General features: G+C 36.2%; 1 protein-coding gene across 3 annotated transcripts in view; it reads left to right on the top strand.

Annotated features, from left to right (window-relative positions):
• PPFIA2 (PTPRF interacting protein alpha 2) overlaps window positions 1-24,756 on the top strand; it is a 389,841-nt gene that overhangs the window by 207,460 nt on the left and 157,625 nt on the right. For all 3 annotated transcript variants that reach the window (XM_064491562.1, XM_031463070.2, XM_031463072.2), the window contains one exon: window positions 14,775-14,876. In XM_064491562.1, coding sequence (XP_064347632.1) covers window positions 14,775-14,876 — 102 coding nt within the window. The remainder of the gene's footprint in view (window positions 1-14,774; window positions 14,877-24,756) is intronic.

Genomic DNA, 24,756 nt, shown 5'->3' with positions numbered 1-24,756 from the left:
AGCAGTGTGTAAAGTTTCTCCACATCCTTGCTAACACCTATTATTTATCTTTTTGAGTATGCCATCCTAAGTGGGTGTGAAGTGGTGTCTCGTAGTTTTGATTTGCATTTCTCTGATGGTTAATAATGTTGAACATCTTTTCTTTTGCTTACGGCCATTTGTGTATCTTTGGAGAACTGTCTATTCAGATTCTTTGCTCATTTTTAATTGGGTTATTTGTCTTTTTATTATCCAGTTGTAACAGTTATATACTCTAGAAATAAGTACTTATTATAAGATTCATGATTTTCAAAAACAGTCTTTCCTTCTATGGGTTGTCTTTTCACCTTCTGGGTGATTTCATTTGAAGAGCAAACATCATTGGTTTTGATAATGTATTAGTCAGCTCTGGTTGCCATAACAAAATACTGTAGACTTGGTGGCTTAAACAGATTTATTTTCTCATAGTTCTAGAGACTGAAAATCTGAGTTCAGGGTGCCAGCATGGCCAGGCCCTCTTCCTGGCTTGCACACATCTGCTTTCTGGCCTTTCCTCAAATGGCAGAGAGAGAAAGCTCTGCTGTCTCTTCGTTTTCTTATAACAGCAATAATCCCACTACCGTGACCTCATCTAAATTTAATCATCTCCCAAAGGCTCCATCTTTAAATACCATCACATTGTGGGGCAGGCTTTCAACATATAAATTTGAGTGAACACAATTCAGGCCATAGCAGATGGTGTCCAGTTTATTTTTTTTTCTTGTGTTGCTTGAGCTTTTAGTATTATACCTAAGAAAACATTGCCTAATCCAAGATTATAATTTTCCCTTGAGACTTTTTCTAAGAGTGTTATAATTTTAATGTACTTAGGGTTTTGGGACTTTAGGAAGTTGTTTAAGCTGTTCTCTTGATCTGGAAATGGTTTTACTCAACAGATATTTTGCTCAGCTAATTCTTACTCATTTTACACATGTTGTCTTAGATGCTCCTCCATACGCAGCCCCTCTCCAGGGGTCAGTCTAACTGTGCCTGTGCACGCTGATTACCCTGGTTATAGCTCCATCACAGCATTTACCACATCGTATTGTAATTGTTTCAGCTACCTTTGTTTACTATGTCTTTGCCGCCATTGTACACATTATAATATCTGAAAAAAAATTACAGAATCTTCTCCTACATATTGGGCATTCAATAACATTTTGTGGAGTCAATAAAGGAATTATCAAAATGTCAATTTATTAATTTGTAGTGAGAAACAGAATTGTCAAGTGGCTGGTATCCAAACTGGGCTGGCAAGGGCAAGTCTCTTCACTGCAGGAAACAGCAGAGAAAATTCAATTATTCTAAGAATATTTCTTGCTATCCACAGACTCAGAACATGTTACTGAACATTTAGTGGCACCATGTCATGTTAGTGTGTCCTGACAATTCCAGAACACACATATACTTGCCTCTCTCCCTATCCTGGGATGACCCTAATTTTTGAGCCTCTACTCCCTTTAAAGAGGGAGTACTTAGAAAACCTCTGCCTGCTCTTTCTTTCCTGTGGCTTGTTTTTCTCTGTTATTTGGTGCCATCCTCTCCCCGTTCTCACTGACAATTTATGCTTTAATTATATATGAATACACCTTAATAGGACAAAAGTGTTATTCTCTGAGCCATGTTCGTCTTGTAAATATTGCACACAGTGAAAGTCTCGAAGGAAGGACAATATGTTTTAATATACTTTGTAACTTCCATAGCACTCACTACAGCATTTTAGCTCAGTGAATAGCAAACAATGTCGTAGCCTGAATTTTTTTTGGTTATATAATTTTAACTCTGTTGATTGCTAGAGAGACATGATTTAGTTTTTTTTTTTGTTTTAGTTTTTGTTTTTTAGATTTAGAGCTTTGTTGGGCTATGTTGGGCGATTTGAATATTCAGCTTGAATGCTATTTTGTGTGCCTGGGAGTGTTTGCCACAGCAGGTGTTACCTAACCAGATGCTAAAGCCTTTTAAATTAATACGCGGCATCTTGTCAAACATGCCTCCTGCTTTACACTGTCAGAGCTGTTGAAAATTGGCTTTTCCTGCCAACAAGGTTTTCGGTTGGCAGTGACTCAGCCCTGACATGCTTTAGCTACAGTGCTTACTGGGCCAGGTGATTTTTACTAATGTATTTAGAATGTTGAGTTTTAATAAATTTCCAAATTCTTCAAGCATAAAATTAGCAAAAATATATTTTGGACATTGGTAGGGATAAAAGATTCCTTCCCTTTCTTTCCATAAAGATGAGTGAAGATCAAGGACAAGAATAGCAATTGGGTTATGGAACCAGAAGGCTTGGTGCCTCTGTTAGGATGTTAGGATTTCTCCCTGGTGACCCCCCTCTCTCCTCTTCCATGCATCTGATACAATACGACTGGGCCTAAGTGCCTCTTTTATTTGGCTAAAAGTACAGGAGTAGCTGGAGGAGGTTAAAGGGAAAGAATACTTGAAGTGGGTAATTTCAGTCTTGGTTCTAAGCCATTGTGTTTGCCTGTCTTTCTCATTCCACTAATAATAGGCAGAGGGACAGGATTGAGGACTTAAGGAAGCTACTCAAACTTAGAGTCAGAGCCCAAGGTGGGAGTGAGGGTCCTTATTCAACATGGTTCCTCCTAATCACCTGCGTCAGGAAATCTGTCTATAAAAGGCTTTAAACTGTGACCCTGAATTCTGGCCAGACTTCTTGGAGGCAGCTGGTCGCCTCTCAGACAGCATCTCATAGCAGCCAACACAAGGATTCACTGCAAGCTCCTCAAATATCCTTTATCCTGTCATTTCACTTCAGATGCCAGACAACATCTTGAGAGTTGTGTGAGCCCCAAGGTAATGGTAATAGATGCAATCTGAGAAGTGTAGAAGGAATAATAGCAGATAAGTTCAGAGACATGTGTTCTAGGGAACTTTAAAGAACAGTTTTATGATGTCCATATAATTTCCTCATAGTTTATATCATTATGAACATTAATATTATGGCTTATTTTAATAAGAGAACATAGAGTGTTACTCAGTGTGTTTTAGGCAATAATAACCGAATTAACTGATCAGCAAGAATTACTAAGTGCAAAGGAACAACGGAGTATAACAAGCCATGTTCTCTTATAAAAATGTGCTGAGTTTATGCTGTCACATTACTTTTGATAATTTTTACCATTCTAGCTCATTAATGATACAGTGGGGCCCTCTCTTCTTTATTGTTACTCCTGAGAGCACTCCTGCTGTCCCTGATTTATTATTAAGAGTGATTATTAGGATCTTCCCCCAAAGGGGGATGGACAATTAGTAATGAGATTTATGTAAGTAATTTATTCAAGTCATTTATCTCCAGTTACAAGTCATTTATCAAAGAAAAAAAAAACTACATGATTTTTTATAATTTCCTGAAGCATCTAATGAAATACCCCATTCTACTATGGAAATTTCTTGGAAGAAAACAAATATACATCAAATAATTACATGTAGCTCAAAAATTATATCATTTATGGACATCTTTTGTAACCAGGACCTTTGCTATTCACATTTTTACTAATGATCTAGCTTTTTTTTTTTTAACTCTTAGACTCTTTTTTTTAGAGAAGTTTTAAATTCACAGCAAGATTGAGAAGAAGGCACATAGATTTGTCATGTACCCGTACCCTCCAAACATGCATAGCCTCCCCTATTATCAACGTAGCCCCCATCTGATGGTACGGTTCGTAGAATTGATCAGCCTACATTGACACATTATTATCACTTAGAAGCCCATAGTTTACATTATGGTTTATGCTTGGTTTTGAACATTCTGTGGGTTTGGGAAAATGTATAATATGTATCTGTCATCAAAGTATCAAAACAGAGTACTTTCACTGCCCTAAAAATCCTCTGTACTTTTTCTCCTCACCCCAAACCCTCAACCCCTGGCAACCACTGGCAGTAAGTATCACTGTCTCCGTAGTTTTAACATTTTCAGAATGCCATATAGTTGGAATCATACAGTAGGTAGCCTTTTCAGATTGGCTTCTTTCACTTAGAAATACAAACTTCAAGTTTTTCCATGTCTTTTCATAGCTTGATAGCTCATTTCTTTTTGGCACCAAATACTATCCCATTGTATAAATGTACCACAGTTTATTTGTTCACCTATTAAAAGATATTTTGGTTCTTTCCAAGTTTTGGCAATTATGAATGAAGCCACTATGAACATCCATGTTCAATGATTTTTGTGGATACAAATTTTCAATTCCTTTGAGTAAATACCAAGGAGCATGATTGCTGGATCATACAGACTGATGACCTCATTTTTATGCATACCAGCCCAGCAAGAAAGCATCGCCACCTACATTTCCCAGATAGACAACTGAGGCTTAAAAAGTTCACTGCTATTGGTCTAGATATTAACCTAGCTCTGTTACACTCTGAAATTGGTACTGTTTGGACCAAGCCACACATGACTTTCATGTAAGGCTGAGTATAAGGTCAATTTACCCATTGGGCACAGTGAAAGCACTACTTAGGACTCATGATACTTTTAGGAACCCATGAAATTATTTCAATTACTTTTAAAATTAAAAGAAAGAATGAATACAATTCAGTCTGGATTATATTAATCTTTATATCATAATAGCCATAGAGATTTTAATATCTTTTATGAACCAAGGGGCCCACAAAGGCAAAATTAATTCCTAGGGCCACAGACATCATAATGCAGTGCAGGCAGGGAAGCCAATTTTTGGGGTTCTGAAAAACTAAGTGCCTTTACATGTGTTCTCTGCCTGATGTATGAGAACATTGCCTGCTCTCCAGAATTCAGCAACAAAGCCACATCGTCTCCAACAGCTGCTGTTAAACAGTACCTGATACCCAGGGCAACTCTATACACACATTGACAAATTAAAGTCCAGAAAGTAGAGCAGGGATAAGACAGAAGCTGGGCACATTTCAGCAGGAGTGTAATAAGTGAGGTGTGATAGAAACACAACGTGATGGTCAGACAGCCTGACGCTACATGACAGCACCCAAGTTTGAATCAGCAAACATCTACTTTTTGGGTGATGCCTGTTACTTTGATTAGAAGATTTCTGAAAACAAAGTTACCCAGTACCTATGTCCACATCCACCATGAAAAGTTTCTTGTAGCGTGTTTGATTTTAGACAGACTTGCATCTCTCAGGTCACCAAAATGCGTTAATATAATCTTCTCCTATGTAGTTTTTGTGAAAGGTCAAAGCAGTTGTCTTGTTATATGGAGACTTAAAAAATCAAGGGGACACAAAGTATTATTTGCATAGAGTTTGAATCTCATTTTCCTTTTAAATTGAGCAGCCTTACTCAACAATTTCTGTGTAGACTTTAAAAGTCCAGTTGTGCCTGTCAAATTGTATTAGTTATGCAAGCGACTCTGCCTTCGAGCTGTCTAGCCCAGGGCTGACCATGAGACATGGCTGTTTCACACAGTAATTTTGGATGACAGCTTTCCCTGAGCTCATGCAAGGCTAGGAGGCAATTATAAGACCAGAGGTCATTAACACCGCATTTGATTACATAACATAATAAAGCAGGAAAACAAATAGATACATAGAGAGGGAGAGAGGATATTGATTTCTATTGAAACAAATGAATTTTTGTTTCCAAACTAAATGATTTCTAAATTAAATTTATAAAGAGTCTTTGAATTTATAAAGACTAATATTCTGAGAGATTCATAGATATAAAATTTAAGGAATATATTAAGTCTTCCAGCTGCCTTGTTTTATCTCTCCGGTGTAATACTTCTGTTAATTCTAGAAGGTTTGTTCTTTGGTGTGGGGAAAGAGATGTGTATTTTTATATATGTAAATTTATGACCAGTTAAATCCAAATAAATATAAATTTAAACTCCAAAGCTTTCCACCAAGTATTACAAATAAAATTGCTAGAAGAATTTTCAATTTTTAAAAGAGGAGACACAAATATACAGTAAATAGGGGTCACAGCTTAAGGAAGTCATTATAAAAACATGTTGAAGTAGTTAATTTTGTCTAATTTAAATGTTAGATGGTCAAGTGAGCATGCTTTCATGCCATATGCTTTCCTCAGAGCTATTTTTAATTTGCACAAGTGTTGGTGGGAGAATAAACTTAAAAGATGCTTTTTTGTGTTGTGAGGGTGATAGTGGTGCTTAAGGAAGCTGAATCCCAGCTCACCCTTTATTTTTTTCTCTTCTCTCTGACTGATTTGCACTCATGATTCTTCAGCCGGGACTTACTCAGATATATGGTTGCAGAAATAAGGCCATTGTCAGTTCATTAATTAAGTGGCCCACAGAATGCAGGTTTAATTGAAAGGTAAAGAGTGTTAAAATTGTAATTATGATGAATAGATTGTCATAGATTCCTCTGGAGACTGCTGCCTTGGAGTCAGTGACTTGAAATTAAAAGGTTGAATTCACCTCCTGTCATGCAGCTTCTCCTGACCTGCTTTTCTGAGGTAAGGACTCATCTATTAAGTCAAAGTCTTCCCAAATTTAGTTAATGAGAAATTATATCCTTTATTTCTTTCAAGTAAACCTCCTCAAGTAAGGACACCATCCTGAAATGAGACAAGGAAATAAGCAGTTTCTTTCAGTCCCTCTATGTCTAATATTAAATATCAGAAAATGCATTGGAACATGTATAAAAATAGAATGCTCTGCCTCTGTGTGACGATGGGCAGCCTGGTAGGCTGCGGTGCTTTACCAGGTGGAAAGAGCACGAGGAGAAGACAGGAGGAAGGAAGGCCTGATGAAGCTCTGAATCTATGCCCTCTTCCCCTGACCAGGTTATCTCTATAGAACATCAGTAGGCACGGGAACTGAGTCAGTATATACTATGCACACGTATCTTTCACGTTGAGAATACACCTGGTGGGACCAAACCAAGAGAAGTTTCTTTGCAAAAGCAAAAAAAAAACTGATTGAGAACAACCACTGACCTAAGGGCTACTACTTGAAATATTAGCAGCTCAGACACTGAATTACTCAAGTTCCCCCTTAGCTCACATGCCAGCATGCACGAGGGAAAGCACTGTTAAGGTACTAAGGCACGTTACCTCTGTCCTGGGATCTGACAAGCCTAGGGGATGTCGATACCAGCACTGACATTGTCCTGTAAGAGCATGGGCCTTGCTGGAGTTGCTTAATCTCTTTTATCCAAGTTTTCTCATCTGTATTCTGGGAAAAATAAGGCTGTCATGTTGAATAAATGATATAACAAATGTAAGGTTCCTAACAATACCCCTAAGCTATAATGAATGCTCAGGAAACAACAGCTTAAGGAGAGGATGAGGTGGGCAGGAGAGAAAAGAGGTAACACCAAGAGCTCAGCGTTAAGCACGGAGGGATAAATTAGGTGTTTGGGATTAGCTGTATATAAAATAGATAACAAGGTCCTACAGTACAGCACTGGGAACTATATTCAATATCTTATAAAAACCTAAAATGAAAAAGAATATGTATCATAATAAGTCACTGTGCTGTACATCAGAAACTAACACAATGTTGTAAATCAACTAAACTTCAATTAAAAAAATAAGTTAGTATTAAAAACTGACAATAAAGAAACTTTACTTTTTATGAAACTTACAGGATTTGTAATTTCAGAGTGCTCAGAAATTAGATAACTTGTGTTGGCCTGTAAAAAATGATACCTTCAATTTGTTTAAAGATACTAACAGGAAGAAATTTATTTTATTTTACTCTCTTTTTAAAGGAACTAATGCTCTATATCATGACTTGAGTTAGTACTGAGGAGGATGTAGCTAGAAATGATTTATTCCTGAGTAAAAGTACTTTGAGTGCTAAATGCCTGAATGTATATAGACATTTTAACTTGCTTCTTTCACTAACATCTCCCTAGGACACAGGGCGCGCTCAAATGAATGTGCGTGTGTGTGTGTGTGTGTGTGTGTGTGTAATGTGATTTGTGTGAGTACATACTAAGGAAAAACAGGGCACTCCCTTCTGTCTGAGGATATTTATATGGTACTGTGTGTCCTAACTGCTCTTTAAAATTCCAAGGAAAAAATAAACAGAGTTGGGAAAGTCATTTTGGTTCTTGGGAAAACTAAAAATTTGGGCAGACTATGTTTGGGGAACAAAATGACTGGTCTGGAAAGTTGCTGACTACAGTTGGTAATGGGTAAGCGATCTACGAGTTCTGTCAGTGATTCACAGCAGTCTTGGCTCTTAAAGACTCCTTTGAATCAGACCTGGTGAAGCATGTTTCCATCTAACATTTATCCCTCACTGCCTTCAGCTTCTGACAGTACTCTGTGTTACACATCATGTTCTGTTCCTTACCTTTTATCATGCAAAATTATAATTTTGAAATCTCTCCATGTTGTTATATGAAGATCTAGCCAGATTACTCTGCCTTTTACACAATATTCCATCATGTGAATCTACTATATCTACTATATTTACCATTTTAAATTCATCCACTTTTCTATAGATGGAAATCTAAGTTGTCCCAATTCTTGGCCACAAAACCAGTTTTTGTCAAAATCTCTTATATACTGATGTCTATGATATATTTCCAAAAGTAAAATATACACCATGCATCATTTCTCAAATCTGTTTGGCTATGATTTTTTTTCCTCTGGGAATCTTGTGGTAATACTCTTTTGTATAATGTAGTTTGAGAAACTCTATGTTAGAGAAGTAACATATGGGTTAAATATGCATTTTTACTTTGAGAATTAATAAGACCAAAATAATATATTCGAAGAACAAATGATATGTCTGAATGCATGAATTATTGAGAAAAATAGTATTACTTCACATACATGCAATAAAATATAGCAGACAATAATGCCATTGCTGTGTAGAATGTAGTATGGTATTATTTCAGATACAGGCAAAAACAAAAGCTGCAAAGCAAAAAGTATAAGATATGTTCTATATTGAGCAAATTCTAATAATGTCACTGAGGACAAGAAATAACTCTAATTAATTATGCCTTTTAAAATTGTTTTGGTATTAAAGTCAAAGTTTAGGGAAAGTAAATCATTAATTTATTGTTACAGCAAGGGTCTATTGAATACCTACAATCAGAAACTCTGCAAAGCCCTGAGGATATAAAAATAAACAGGATGACAACATTGTCTTAAAGGATCATGTGTTTATTTGGAGAAGATGAGCATGTAATTCAATTATTATGAAATAATACAGTAAATGCATTGATAGATCTTGAACAAGGTATTATAGATCATTAACAAGGCAAGTTGGTGCTTTAAAAATAAATTAGGCAGAGAGAATAGGGAAGAGTATTCCAGGTATAGGAATAGTGTGAAATAAAAAAGAAAATAAGAGAGATGAGGAAATGGAAAGGTGGCAATAGAAACAGGAAGGGGAAATCTGTGGTGGATGCAGAGATAGACCACTAAAAAGGAGATGTTATAGAGTAAACTTACCTGTAAGTCAACAGTGTCTCCATGCACATAAACTAATAGTACTTCATGTATGGCAGTTTAGTGATAGGTTTTGAGTGTTTATTAGTGAGGAAAATCCCTGATGTGCCGCCAATGTGAATTCTGAAAGAGACCTATGAGGTTAAGTGCAACAAACGTGTCTAAGTTATCTCTATATGTTCAGCACATAAAACAAGGTCTCGTATGTAGTAGGTGCACAATAAATGTTATATGGATGGATGGATAGAGGGATGATACGTCTGTATTAATTGCTACTGTCAAAGAATTTGGTGATTTTCTATTTTAAGAGACAAGGAAGCATTGTTGCAGAAATTAAAGCATTTTGGAACCAATGTGGATTATTTTTAGCTGTGTGACCTTGAGCAAGTTATTCATCTATGCTAAGTTCAGTATTTGCATCTGAAAAATAGGGAAGAGATAAAGTAATTCATATAAAATTCTAAGTTCGGGGCAGAGCAAAGTGGCTCCTGCTCAGAATGGTAGTTGTTATTGTTCAGTGAGAAATAAAGCTAATTAATTGTGAAAGGGCCATATTTTGGAAGGCTTGGATTTTAAAAGTTAAAATCTGTTTAAATTTGATGTGCTTAGAATTAGGAAGATCTGAAAAGCTTTGTGAGCTTGAGGAAAATACAATTTTACCAAGGACTGAGGGAGGGCAAATTAGACAGGAAAGGCTGTGGTCAGGAGGAAAAACAAAACAAAACAAAACAAAACAAACTTTATTGTAGTTATCCAGTACAAAACAGATTGTCTGGATTCAAAGCCCAGCTATGTCATTGACTAAGTGTCTAACTTTGGAAAATATCTTAATTTCTCTAAGCCTCAGTGAAACTTTTTTTAAGATGTTGTATTTATTAGGCAGTTTTAGGTTCATAGCAAAATTGAGAAGGTACAGAGGTTTACTATATTCCATCTCCCCCCACATATGCATGGTCTCCATATGCAACCATACAACCTCCGTCAGAGTGGTACATCAGTTACAACTGATGAACCTACATTGACACATCATTATCAACCAAACTCGATAGTCTTCCTTATGGTTCACCCTGAGTGTTGTATATTTATGGGTTTGGACAAATGCTTACACGTATCTGTAATTATACAGAGTATTTCCACTGCCCTAAAAATCCTCTTTGCTTTGTCCATTCATCCCCTCCACTCCCCCAACACCCCTGGCAACCATTCATTTTTTTACTGTCTCTATAATTTTTATTTTTCCAGGACATCATATGGTTGGAATCATATAACATGTAACCTTTTTCAGATTGGCTTCTTTCACTTAGTAATATGCATTTAGGGTGTCTCCATGTTTCTTTCTGGCTTGATAGCTTATTTCTTTTTAGCCTGGACAATATTCCATTGTCTACATGAGTTACAGTTTATTTATCCCTGCACCTACTGAAGGGCATCTTGATCACTTCCAAGTTTTAGCAGTTATGAAGGAAACTGCTGTAAACATCGTGTGCAGGGTTTTGTTTGGTCAGAGTTTTCAACTTCTTTGAGTAAATATCATGGAATGAGATTGCTGGATTGTATGGTAAGTGTGTTTAGTTTTGTTTAGCAAGATTTTAGTAATGTGTTACAGGGTTTTATTAGGATTAATGAGGTAATCAATATAAACTGCCTGGCAGAGTACCTGGCATATTGTAATGGCTCAATCAATGTTAATTACCTTTACTGTTATTATGTAGGAAAAGTTGATTTAAAAATTCAGTTCATGTTGACAGTATGGATGGAGAAGTAGGTACAGAAGAGAGAAATGTCAGATAAAAAGTGTAAAAACACTTGATGATTGGCTCCATGATATTGCCTCCTAGATATGCAGAGATATGTAGAATGTGCTGGTCTAACATTGTTGCTCTGTGTGGAAGGAGGACCTCACCTCCTAGCTCCCCACACTCTTTTTGGAGTAATTAAGAAAGATCATATAAGGTAATTATAAGTAATGGTTATTTAATTCTCTAGATAAGGAAAAAGAGAATTGCTAACTGCACTCCACATCTGAACCATATAAACCTGATGAACAGCTAGGGTCAAATGGTATAGGGGAAAGGCATTAGACACACAGTCTGGAGAACTGTGTTCACAGCATAACTCACTCTTGATGTGCTGTAAGCTTCGTGAACTTGGACTTAAATCTTAGTAATTCAGTTTCCTCAGCCATAAAGTTGGAATGACGTTCCTTCACTAGTTATTTAGAGAGCAAAATGAGATAATGAGTGTGAAAATAGTGCCTGAAATTTTCTAGAAAGTTAATAATGTGAGGCTAATCTTAATACATGCAATCACTAAACAGCTTGCTCAGAATCAGTGCCATAATGATAAAAAAAATATGAAGTCATCTGTCACCAATGACATCTTGGCTAATTTCTGTCCTTAGTTTTGAATACTTGATTGTTTCAGTGCACTTATGGATTTATATTTTCTTTTATATGCTGAATATAAAAGCATACTTCTCTATTATAGAGAGTTCTGATGACAAATACATAGCAGGAACCAAAAAACAAAATTCACTTATAATTTTCTACCTGGAGATATGTAATGTTAAAATTCCAAAATATTTCCTTTCTGTAGATAGCAAGCTAAATATCTACAAAGATAAACCAGATATGTGCTTTGTTTAAAAATGGCATGATGTTAAATGTACAGGTTTGATTTATGTTTTGTCTTAAAATATTCATGTGTATAGGATTACTTTCAAATACCTATGTTAGTAATATACAATGCAGAATCTTTGTTACTTTCTTCTTTTCTGCATGAAGACTATGCAGTTTATATGAAGATTTCATTTTTTGTGGAAGTGTTTATTGTTCTCTGCTTGTTGCTTATTTCCATTCTCCACTTATATAATATATTCAGAAAATATCAACATTTAAGCAAGAAGCAATCAGAGAAGAAAACATTTATCTGTAATGCCAGCCAAATGTAACAATGAACTCTTTCATCTTGATTCTAAGCTCTAAGTCTACTCTGAGGTCTTTGAAGTACCACTTGGGTTGAAGCCACTCAGAGAAATTCAGCAGAATAAGTGGTTTGAAGCAAACAAAAATATAAACCCTAAACCTCCTCCAGCTTTGCATAATCATCATATTCATTTACTTTTTGCTAAGTTTGCCTTTGTGGAGATTAGGTTAACCAAACCTGTCTCCTCATTTTTGTTTTTCTTTTTGATCATCCGAGAGTGCTTTCTCAGCCTGAAGCCACGTTGTCCCAAATACTTAACATATTTGACAGTTTTTTTATTTTTTAGCATCAATTTTTATTACTGAGAATCACTCTAAAGAAATTGATGATGACATGGATCTGTTGCTATTTTTCAATATTATTTTAAAATGTTTCTAAGTTAGAGTAACAGAATAGTTGAATTAAGTGTCTTGATCTTCTTCTTAAGCAGTCTTCATTTTGTCTTAACACTCTGCCTAATGGTAAAAACACCCACATTATATAATCTCTGATCCCATTTTGGAGAAGGAAGCCATGAAAGATAATTCCAAAATATCATTTGTCACATGGAAAAAGGGTTACTCCAGAACACATTACCCATTTTTATTTATTGAAAATAAATACTAATTGAGCACCACTATATCTTAGACACTGGGAGTATAGCAATGAAGTCAGATGAAGTCCAAGTTCACATAGAACTTACATATCAGAGGGAAAGACTGAGCAATGCATAAATTAGCAAGAGAATCTCAAATAAGTCATCAAGTCTTAGATACATTTATTATTTTGTAAGATTTAGGGGCATTCTCTTTCTTCATTGTATCAAATAAGTAATTTTTTTTAAATCATGAGACATGATTTTATTTGGGCAAATTATTTGAGGAACTGTACACAATATACTATTATTCTCAGGAACCTTAGAAATGTATTGGAAACATACCATACCTTTTGACCCAAGCTATGAAGTGGGTTTCTCATAATGAAATAGGTTTAAGTGAATGCGAAGCAACATTTCAACAACTTTTTACCTACTGCTTTTCTCCTCCTATAGGACCATAATCATCTGAAGTTCAACCAGCCACAAATTCAAGGAACCCATCCTAGTTTTTGTTTATTCCTCTCACGATTAATCACCATTCATCTGGTGCCCTAAGCCAGGCATCCGCTGCCTCTCCTCCCTAATCAGTTCCTCCTTCTTGTAAATTTGACCTCCCACATCCTCCAGGGTGCCTCTTCTTCTCCAATTTCATCACCGTTGCCTTACTCCATATCTTTACCATCTGCTGAATGGATTTTACCAAAGGAAACCCTAATTCTGGTCTCGTGTGTGCCTGCACCCCACCTCAATCCAGTTCACCCTCCATAACCAGTGTTTTTGGAGAACACACATTTTATCCTTTCATTTTGCTGCCTGATATTATTTAAAAACTCCCATTGCCTACCAGATAAAATCTGAACTTCCTTAGGTGTGTCATGGAAGGTTCTCGCTATCTTCCCTTTATTTTTCTCATCTGCCCACCATCGTACTCTGTGCTCCAGCCATGTCAGATGGTTTCCTAGGAGGTTTCTGATCTTTCTCATCTCCTGGATTTTGTGCACACTATTTCCTCTGCTGAGGAAGTCTTTCATTCACACCTAACTACGGGGACAGCTCCTATTAGACTTTAAAATCTCAGCTTGAGTATCATCTTTTCAGACAATGCCACCCTGATAGCCTAGTCTAGGGGCTTTCTTTTTTGGGCTCCCCTAAAGAAACATGTATGTATTTCTATTTTATCCTGTACTGTTGGAATATACTATTTGTTCATAAATCTGTCACTCTCATAGAACTGTGTAACTCCTAAAAGGCAGTGACTGTGATCTATTCATCTCTGTGTCTCCAATGATTGGCATACAGTAAATTTCAGTGAAATATTTGTTAATTAAGTAATAACATTAAATAAGTAAATATTTTAATCTCTAAATGGCATATTTTGTTTTGGATTGGTGTTGATTTTTTTTTTTGTGTGATCTCGTATACTCAATCTAAACATTCCTATAAAAGAATGAAAATGTGAGATCTTTGGAGTTGTTCACAAAATTAGTCAAATTTAAATTATTCTGTATTATCATTATGTTATCATACTAATGTTAAGTTCAATATGATGTATCTGATGCATTTTGAAATATATTTTATATACTCATCTGAGCAGCATATTATAAAAATGTGTATGTTAAATATCATGGACTAGCATTTTCTGAACATTGAAACCAAGTTAATTTAATAACAGCAATGTATAGTCAACTGGGTCATTTCATCCATTCTTTAAACTCAAATTTTATCATTTGAATTTTTTTCTTCCTACTGGGATCTATTTTTTATATCAGGAATATGTCTTCAAATATTTTTATTCCCCTTTCAGGAATTTGCTGCACTGACAAAAGAACTAAATGCCTGTAGGGAACAACTTCTAGAAAAGGAAGAAGAAATTTCTGAACTTAAGGCTGAAAGAAACAACACAAGAGTAAGTATAAAACTGCCTCTTCTCAGAATTAATTCCATGTATAGTTGAGTGCCTCATCTCTAATATACTCGTAAAAATATGAGCCTTTCAAAACCTGAGGGAGACTTTAAGCAGACACCAACTTGTAGTCTGTTACTTAAAGTAAAGGAGAATATACTACAAAACAAAACAGGAAGACAGGAAACCTAAATTACAGTCTCTGCGACTAAGTCACTACGTTGCCTTGGAAAATGTTGCTGTTCCTTCATTCTTTTGCTTTATTCGACCTTAAAAAGAAAAGCTGGATTTCAGTAGTGCTTTTCAAACTGTTGTATCAGAATAGGTGGGCAGCTCTTCAGAGGCTGATGTTGGATAATGGAGGAGGGCACTGGGTTTGAGAGGGAAGCATGAGTTTGATTGTGTAGTGCTATGAGGGCATGGCCTGGCATTCATCCTCACCTCACTCCAGCAAAATATTTTTTAAAAGGTGCTAAAAACCTAAACATCTGGAACAGGACCCTCCTAATTAAAAGAGGCATCCTTTTCTATTTTAGAAGGTCCTCAAGGAGATTTCCAGTTTTAATATTCCGATTTCATGAACCTGGTGGAATTTACAGTGTTCTGTTCTTCCAAACCCATGTATTTGTTCCATCTCATGACATGCTAAGTAACATTAAAATTTAAAATTTTCAGGGTGATGTTATAGCTCAGTGGTAGAGTGCGTGCCTAGCATGCATGAGGTCCTGGGTTCAATTCCCAGTACTTCCATTAAATAAATAAACCTAATTATCTACCCCCTCAAAAAAGTAAATTTGACCAAAGATGATACATTTTCTTGCTCAGAAGAAAAAGTCATTAAATTTTATAAAATTTATAAATTGCCATGTTACCCATAAACTTAGAGAAGTTTCTTTACTTGAAGAACTTAGAGAAAAACTACTTTGGTGTGACTGTATTTAATTTCAATACGAGGTAGTGAAAATACTTCAAGTGTTAGAGCTCTGGTAGATTAATGCTGAGAAAATAAGGCACAGTTAATAGTGTATTCATTTTATGCTTGATCTTAGAGAGGAATACAAAAATGACAGCTCCACCAACAGTGAGCTTGTGCCTCTAATGAGAGGTACCTTTCCATGCTTGAGAGCTATATGATCAGACTCAGTTTATCTCCCTATTCTTCAGGCTCTTATTTTATGGTAAAGGGAATTCACATGGTGTGCACATAGAAGTTGATTTTCATTGAGACTGGTGAGCCAGTAACATGGACTGTCTCAAATGAGACATAACAAAGATAGTTTAGATCACGTTATCAGGTGACAAATTAATTTTTCTGTTTTTTCTCTCCCTCTCTATATTTTTCCCATCTTTGATTTTTAAATTACACTGTTTTTCATGCAAATTTAAAGTTTTTCTGCCATGAGATTTATTCTACCGTATTTCACTATTTTCTATTTTAATGTTTGGGCGGCATTCCCTGATAAACCTCAGTGCAGCCAAATGTAAAAATAGAAACAGGAAGCTAAAAATGGAGGGAAATGCAAATATCTTGGTAGACTTCTAACTAATTTACATATTTAAAAAGTACCAGAAGCTCTTTTATTAGCTGCGTATGCATTTCTCCTTTCTCCAGCCCTGCGAGGTAGATGTTACATTCCCCATTTTACAGATGAGACAGTTGAGCTCGGAAACGGCAGACCACCTACCAGAAGTCACACAGATTGTAAACAGCAGGAAGGGATTTGAAAGCTGAGTGGTCTAACTCCAGATCCTGTGCCCTGAGCCATGAGGCCATCAGCACAATTATTCGAAGTTAGATCCACGAAGAAACTCAAAGATTGACCACAGTTTAGGGGGAGCATTGCCTATTAGTAGACCACTGTAGTGTGGATTATGTTACTCCTTGATTGTGACTAATTTCAGAGACTGGGAGATTTGGGGACAGCATCTACACAATTATCATCGTATTATAACCCCATGAAGCCCAGAAATACCTGTGGCTATTGCATCCGCAGAGAAGTTTTGGGTGACAAAGAGAATAAGTCAAGCTACACTTGAAAGAAGTCAAAGTGAGAAAAATATAAATATTAAGTTCAATTTGGAGAACAGAAATTGAAGCCATTTATTTTAAACATAAATCATAATTACTTTGAAAACATGAATAAAGCTGGAAAACATTTTTTTTCACCTTCCTTAATGCAGTGATGTGGAGAGTATTTATGGATGATATGTCAAGGAAAATAGATTTATGAAAACTTCCTTGTGCAAAGTATTGATTATATAACAACTTCCTAAATCATATAACCACCTCTCAACCTCCTGTACTACCCCCCCCAAAAATATCCAGGGATGAAAATCAGATAATCATCTCTCTTCCCCCATAGTGTCCCATTAAATGTTGCTAAATATAACAGTTTTTTATAGATTTATGTAATAGTTTTTCCTACACATTGTGTTTTTCTTTTTGCTATAAACACCTACTTATTGGTTATAGAGAGCAACAAGCTAGCATTTCCTTCTGGCACCTAAAGAAAATTTGATTGGTGTCAGATTATGGGAAAGTTTAAGTCAGAACTGAGGGTCTCAATTTCCAGGATTCTGATAAACTTGTGACTCTCTCTTTCCATATTGAATAGTTTACATATGCTCATGAATTGAAATAAATAACATAGAAAAGACAGTTCACAAAGAGAATTCATGAGTGGATGGAGTTTTTCATGTTAATTTTGAGAATCATCAAAAACAACAGATCGGGAAGGTATGATATTTGAATGAATTATATCAACCCCTAAATAGAAAATCAATTTTTCAGAGGGGAATGAATGAATAAAGTTTATCTAATATGTCAAGTAATAATAATAATAATAATAATAATAAAACAATAATAACAAATAATACTAATAATATAGTAACTTATATTAATTGAATGTGAAATATCTTTCTAAATAAATGTTTTATATGTTTAACTTAGAATCTTCTTACAGCAATCCCATTTCCCCATTTAACTGATGAGAAAACTAACATAGTAAGTAACTTGCCCCAGGCCACACAGTTTATGAGTGACACATCAGGGAATCCACCCCTTGGCTTAACCACAGGCTATATATTTAAGAAATCACATCCCTTTGTCATTCACAAGCCATATGTGATACAAGGGATTGTATTTAGGTAAGAGCAGAGTTTGTTCAGTTCCTGGTAATTCAGTCCCAATCTGCTCAGTGATTTATTTTGCATCAATTGTATGAAAAGTAATGTACTAGGTATTTATTCTGATGTCACAGGTAAAAGCTGTGACCACTTATCACTGATACAGATAAATCTGGTCCTTGGCCCAAAAATATAAGTGAATGAGAAAAACCAAAGTACTCACTAGAGTTGCTCTTAAATCCAACTGCTTCAAGTAATTAAGTTGAGGACATCCAAGTAAAAGCGTCCTGATGTTGTGATTGTATGAAAAGTTCAAAAATTGTAGTGGGTATTTACGGAAACATTCAAACAAGTGTATTGTTTTATGTTTCCACACTGACAAAAAGTAGAAAAATGATGAAATAAAATTTGTTACTCTTAAACTTCTCTGATCATAGGCAGGCAAGTTAAACTTAAAATAGCGTTCCTGCGATTATTTTAGCATATTCAAACTGACTGCTCAAATTTATCATGTTTTGGCAGAATTATCTGAATTAATGGAAGGGTAAAGGAAAACTAGAAATATTAATATAGTCATTATTTCTTGATATCAGAGTAGAGAAGTTTCATTGTTGTTTTGAAACTATTTCAACTGTTTCTGTGGCTGAAGATCTCAAAGGATTGTTTATATTATTAACAGTGTTTTGGAATGCAGCTGTCATATGACTTTGAAAAAGAAGTTACGGTTTCAAGAGCTAGTCTTAATGTCCGTTATAGACAGTAACACTGTAATTTCATCTCATGGGTCAACAATTTAAAAAGACTTAGTTATCTTTAGTTCAAATTAAAGACTGAATTTGAAACATTCCTTCCTATGCCCTTACTTTTGTTTTGAGCCAAAAGAGCCATGCCAAATAAATGTTCCAATACAATCAGACACCTGCCGTTACTTAAGAAAAGCTTCCCATTCCTGACAAACCTCTGTTTATGCAAGTTAACAAAACCCCTCCAAACATATTTCCCCAATGTGTAGAAAGTACAATCCAGTTGAGAAAAGGAAGACCCTAGCAGTTGGAAGCAGATGAAGATACATGTGTGGGTGTGTGTGGGTTCATGTATCCATATTTATGTAAGTGCTATGATAGTATATGATGAATACAATATAAGAGTGAATAAGAAAGGACATATGCCTTCCAAACAGCTGTTTCAGTGTGAGACTCAAACACGCACATCAGATACATAGGGGACCTAACAATATTTGAGACTAGAGGATATTGAGTAGACTAATGATAAAAGCAACCTGTGGGAAGGTTTTCATTTTCAGATTTTAGTATTGTGTTATGTGACCATACTACATAAGCTAAATTAGTTTACAGAGCAAAATGTACTACTTGAATGCCATATGTGATTGAAAATAATTGCACACAAGGTTATATAGAGTTTAGGTCTAATAGAAAGATGTATAGTTTTAGAAATTTAGTTGAAAAATTCCCAAGGAGGCAATATATGTATATATGCATATATCATATGATGTATTTGTGTGTATACACATATAAGCTGTGATCATTTAAAGGGAATTCCAACATAGATTAATAGCCATTCACATAGTTCCTGCAATCCTTTGAGTAGTATATCAAAAATAGTGCCTTCTGCAAGATTTGTTAAACATGAGACTAAAGTTTGGCTCCCAAATAAGTTATACAGCTAGTAGATTGTAAGTGACATCTTAGATAAGTTCCTCTTTATTTTTCATTTGAAGCTTAAAAACCATAGATATATGCTAGATTAGAATATTTTTGGCCACATTCTCCAAGATAGATAATTTACAATCATTATTGCTTCCGCTCAGCAAGGAAGTTCCAAGCATCTATCATACAGAATATTTTCCTAGGCCTTGAGGAATGTTCAGAATAAGTTAAATTGCTAAGCCCTTAAGGAGTCTGTTTTATATTAATAAAGCACAGTTGGTTTTATTGTTACATGGATGACAGTTCCTAATTGCACAAAATAGTACAGTTCAGCTGTTTTTAATCAAGAAGGCTTTAAGGCATGTAAGAAATCTCTAAAGTGAGCTTCCAGGCATAATTTCTAGGACCACATTTCTTAGCCTTGTAAGTTTTTCTTACACCCCAAGTCCCAGAAACATGCAGCCTCTGCTATTCCCTGTGCCAGCAATGGACGCCTTATGCTCCCCATACAATTGGTCCTGCCCTGGTGGCTCTGGTTAGCTGACTCTTAAGTCACATTTCTGCCACCTAGTGGTAGACATGGCTGAGAACTCTTTCTTGGCTCCTACATTAGGCAGGTGGCATTCAGAATGTGAGGACCTATCAAACATGGAGGGTATATTCAGAAGCTTTGGGGCAGCCAGAAATGGCAGTCTGCACTATTACCCCGATTTGATCACACCCTTTTTCATATTAAAATTCAAAATGCAGCAATACTGATATGTATCTAGCCAACAACACAAATATACCTCTTAGACAAAAATAAAATCACCTTTTCTCAAAAAAGAAGGCTTATGATCTCTAGTTGCTGCGTCCAGCCTCATGTATAGGGTTCTCCAGGGTGTACATTCTTGCTCTCATTAAATCTCATTCTTCTCTTAATATTCTGTAACCTATGGACTACTTTAAATGTTCATCAGAATCAGCATACCCAATATAAAACAGAGTAAAAGGGTAAAAATGTAACAAGAAAAATGGGAAAATAATTTAATATATATTATGTATATGATACAATAAAAATAGAAAGATCCTCTTTTCTCCAACTAACTAGTCAAAAAGTCCTACTGGCAGTTATAAATTCCAGTTCTAAACCTCGATCCCTGGACCTATGTATGCAGACGGATATATATTCTGAGAGAAACTGAACCTTACTTTCATCACTAATTCTGAGTGTATACTAATGCCGGGATGATAGCACCCCAACCTAGCAATGTGTTAGCTCTCTGCTTTATTTAAAACAGATTCTTCCTGGGATCATCTAGCCATTCTATAGGATCAGCTGCTTCTGATTGATGCGATAGCTTGGTGAAACCAGGGCCAGGAGCATCAGTCGACTTCATTACTTCTTTCACTGTAACTTGAGTTTGGGGGGGCAGAAGTCATGTTGTGTATGATAACAAGACTATAAGTGAAAATCTAGTAGGATGGTGTCACTGGTACAAGCATAGCCATTAGGGAAGGCAAATCCATTATCCAGAAAAAAGTATTTATTACTGAAAGAAAAGACAGCTGACTCCACTTTGATGGAACGGATTTGATATAATCTGCTTGCTGAAGATGGATAGTTGGTTTCCAGGTGTATTGTACTATGTCAGCGGTTTAAGGTTGATGGCCATTCAGCTGTAGTGGTAATCCTAGCAGCTTTAATGATGAGAAGCCCATTTGTTCAGGTCAATGAATAACTCCTATAAGATAAATATTTTTTTTTCTTACCAGATTATTGAAAGCCTTTACACCAGTGAGTACCAAAGAAATAGTCCTAGCTTAGAGCTAATATCCAAGAAATTTTGGTATTCTCTTTTCCTTAGTTGTTACCATGCTACATGGTTGCAGTTCCCTTTAGGGAACATTTTCTGATTATTGCTTCATAACAAACCACCCCAAAATTTAAAGGCACAAATAATATTTTACTATACTCCTAGTTCTGTGGGTCAGGGATTCAGAAAGGGTACAATGGTGACAGCCCTTCTCTGCTCCATAAGTCAGCTGGGATGACTTAATGGCTAGTGACAGTGACGTACTGGTAAATGATTTCTCTTTATCAGAAAAAGAAAAAAGCACTGAAATATGGTGTTTGTCAATTTCAATGGTGTAAATACTCCCACGGTAGCTTATTTCAAGCTACCAACATGATGTCACTGAATGCAGAGTTGAAAAAATATACACAGTAGTGAACCATTATGTAGTGTTTCTATCATTCAAATACAATTGAGCATACAACACTGGGCACAGGTAATAGTAAAATACAGTAAGATAATTAGGAAGTGATACATTGTGAGTGTTTACTACTTTTTAAAAATGTCCTATTTAATTACAAGCTTACGTACTTTAAGCTTTAGCAATGACTGTTTAACTACCAGCTCACACGATTTCTGAAAATTAACAGTCATCTCCCACGGGATGGTATGGGCCAGCTTTAGCATGTGACTCGCAGGTGGTGACTCAAATATCTGGAGGCTGAAAGATCTACTTGTGAGATGACTTTGTTACTCTCATGTCTGGCACCTGGGCTGGGGTGGCTGAAGGACAGGCAGGTTCAACTGGGACTTTACATCCCAGAGCCTTCATATGACCTCCCTGGCACAGTGGTCTCAGAGCAGTGGGTTTTTACGTCATGGCTCAGGGATCCAAGAGCAAGTGTTCCAGTGAACTAGATGGAAACTGCATTGCCCTTTAGGATCTAGATTCAAATATCACAGATTGTGACTTCCATCATACTGTGTTGGTCAAAACAGCCACAGGCGTACCAGTTCAAGAGGAGGGAACATGGACTCCACCTCTCACTAGCAGGAGTGCCAAAGAAATTGGGCCTTTTTTTTTTTTTTTTTAAATCATCACGAATAGATATAATAAAGAGTTACAGCAGCTACTTGTGTTTCCCCCCCCCCCAAAAAAATATACAACCTCACCTTATTTAAACTGTAAAGTGACTCGGGTATGAGATTTGGAGAAGGCCAAGACACTTTGTCAGTTGACTCAAGTCTGGACTCAGCCCTCCAGACACAGAGCTACTATAACTAATAATTATTTATGAATATGATCACTTTATTAATACAGTCTGGTCCTCACTGGCCTGTTAGGGATTCTATGACGAATTACCATCACCAAAGATGCCAGTGGATCCAACCATTCTGCCTGTTACAGTAACCTCACTTACTGTATCCCAGGTGATTACGTATCGTTACTTGGCCTCTGCTGTTGCCGGATTCTGTCATCTGCGGGGGAATCTAAGAGTCCATTTTAGGACCAGCATCTCTTATTTTTCATCCCTTGACAGTACAGAGCTACTGCTATGGGGACTTCATAGGTTCTGGGCTCTCTTCCTACTAGTCTATTTCTTAATGGCTGAGTGAAAATAGCGTCATTCTCATCTCAAAGGAAATGGTTAAACGGTAGGCAAAATTCTCCATTTTTGACTCCAGAAATCCTTAGTTTCTTTCTTCTACCTTATACCCAAGTAATTTCTGGATTCTCATCTTCACATATTCTAATACAGCCTCATTTTAGGCCACCATTGACTTCCTTTTTTAGTTAGCCAGGGGAGCAAACGATTACAACCACTCCTAGTTGCTTGACATCAAAGTGGAATCCATATTCTCTGATAAATATAGTCAGACTTACTATTTTAACCAGACTGAATTTTTTGCTTCTCCCTTCTTGTTCCAGTGCAATTATAGTAGCATCTATTTCTACATGTATTTCCAGATTTCTGAGATTGCAATTTAGCAAAATCATACAAGTCTTGATTTAGGTTAGACTTTGTAATTCATCCCTTGGTGTTCCAGGTAGAAGCCTAGAGGCAAGAAAGGGTTTCAAGGGAGGGACATGAGAAGCAGCAGCTTTGTTTTACAAGGTAGCTTGCTTTAAGTGCAGTCATTACATAGTCAGCAAGACAAACAAGATGAGGCTCTTCAGTGAAGCAGTGAAGATTTGGTGGGTAAGGGTAACTCAGACTTATCGGAATCCTTCTAAATGTCCTTTTTCTAGTCCTTGGGGTGCCTTTTTATTTTCAGAGTAGTGCCAAGATTTCCACATAAGACACCTAAAAAGGCTCTGAGTTCATCCTACATTGTAATTCAATGACCTCTCCTAGATCAGGCTCTTCATCTTCTTTCTGTTATGTCTTAAAGCCTCAATAAGAGGCTGTTATGAGCAGCCATAGCCACTCTTGGGTTCTCCAAGCCTTGCCCTAAAATTTAAAACCTTAAGCTTGTCATTTTCTTTCTTTAAATTCCTCAATGCAGTTCAAAGCTTCCAGCTGACCTCATTGTCCTTCTATTCTTCCTGCCCTTCAAAATGGTCTGTGGTAGCTATGACTCAGTCCATCAAAGCCTTGCTTTCAGAGGCACCCCATTTCAGGAGAACTCAGGGGGCCATTTAAGTAACTACGTCGCCTTTATGTACCATGGAAGACAATGCCTCTTCTTTTAATGTTAATCTAATTGTTACTTTGTCAAATCTATCCGGGTCAGATATTCTGGATTCCTGTTTGTTTGAAACAAAAGAAAGCTCTTCCTTTCCTCATGGACCTTACATTATTTTTGGGAGACAGACTATAAATAAGATAAATGAATAAAATAAATAGTACATTAGATACAGACAAATGCTAAGGAGGAAAAACAAACTGGAAAGGGGATATTTAGTGCAGGTGGTGACCAGGAAAAGCCTTGTTGAAAGGTGAGATTTGAGGAAAACTATGAAAGAGATGGTAGAATGAGATGGTCATGCAGTTATCGGGAAGAGAATGTTTTAGGGGAAAAAAATCACAAGCACAGAGTCCCTGATGTGAGATCATAGATGATGGATATGTTAATAAAGCATAGCAAAACTGCAAAGAAGCCAAATCAGCTAGACTGGAATGAGCAAGAAGAATAAAAGATGAGTTCAGAGAATTTAGATCCCTTTTGTACTTGTAAGGACTCTGGTTATTACTTGAGCCAAATAAGAAGACCTTGAGGATTTCAGCAGAGGGATGGATGACCTAACTTACATTTTAACTTAGTGTTTTAGAAATAGCCTGATAGGAGGATGAAAGCAGGAGGACTAGTTAA

Source organism: Camelus dromedarius, chromosome 11, assembly GCF_036321535.1.
Source record: "Camelus dromedarius isolate mCamDro1 chromosome 11, mCamDro1.pat, whole genome shotgun sequence".
NCBI classification, from domain to species: Eukaryota; Metazoa; Chordata; class Mammalia; order Artiodactyla; family Camelidae; genus Camelus; species Camelus dromedarius.
This window is presented reverse-complemented; position numbering and strand designations above follow the sequence as displayed.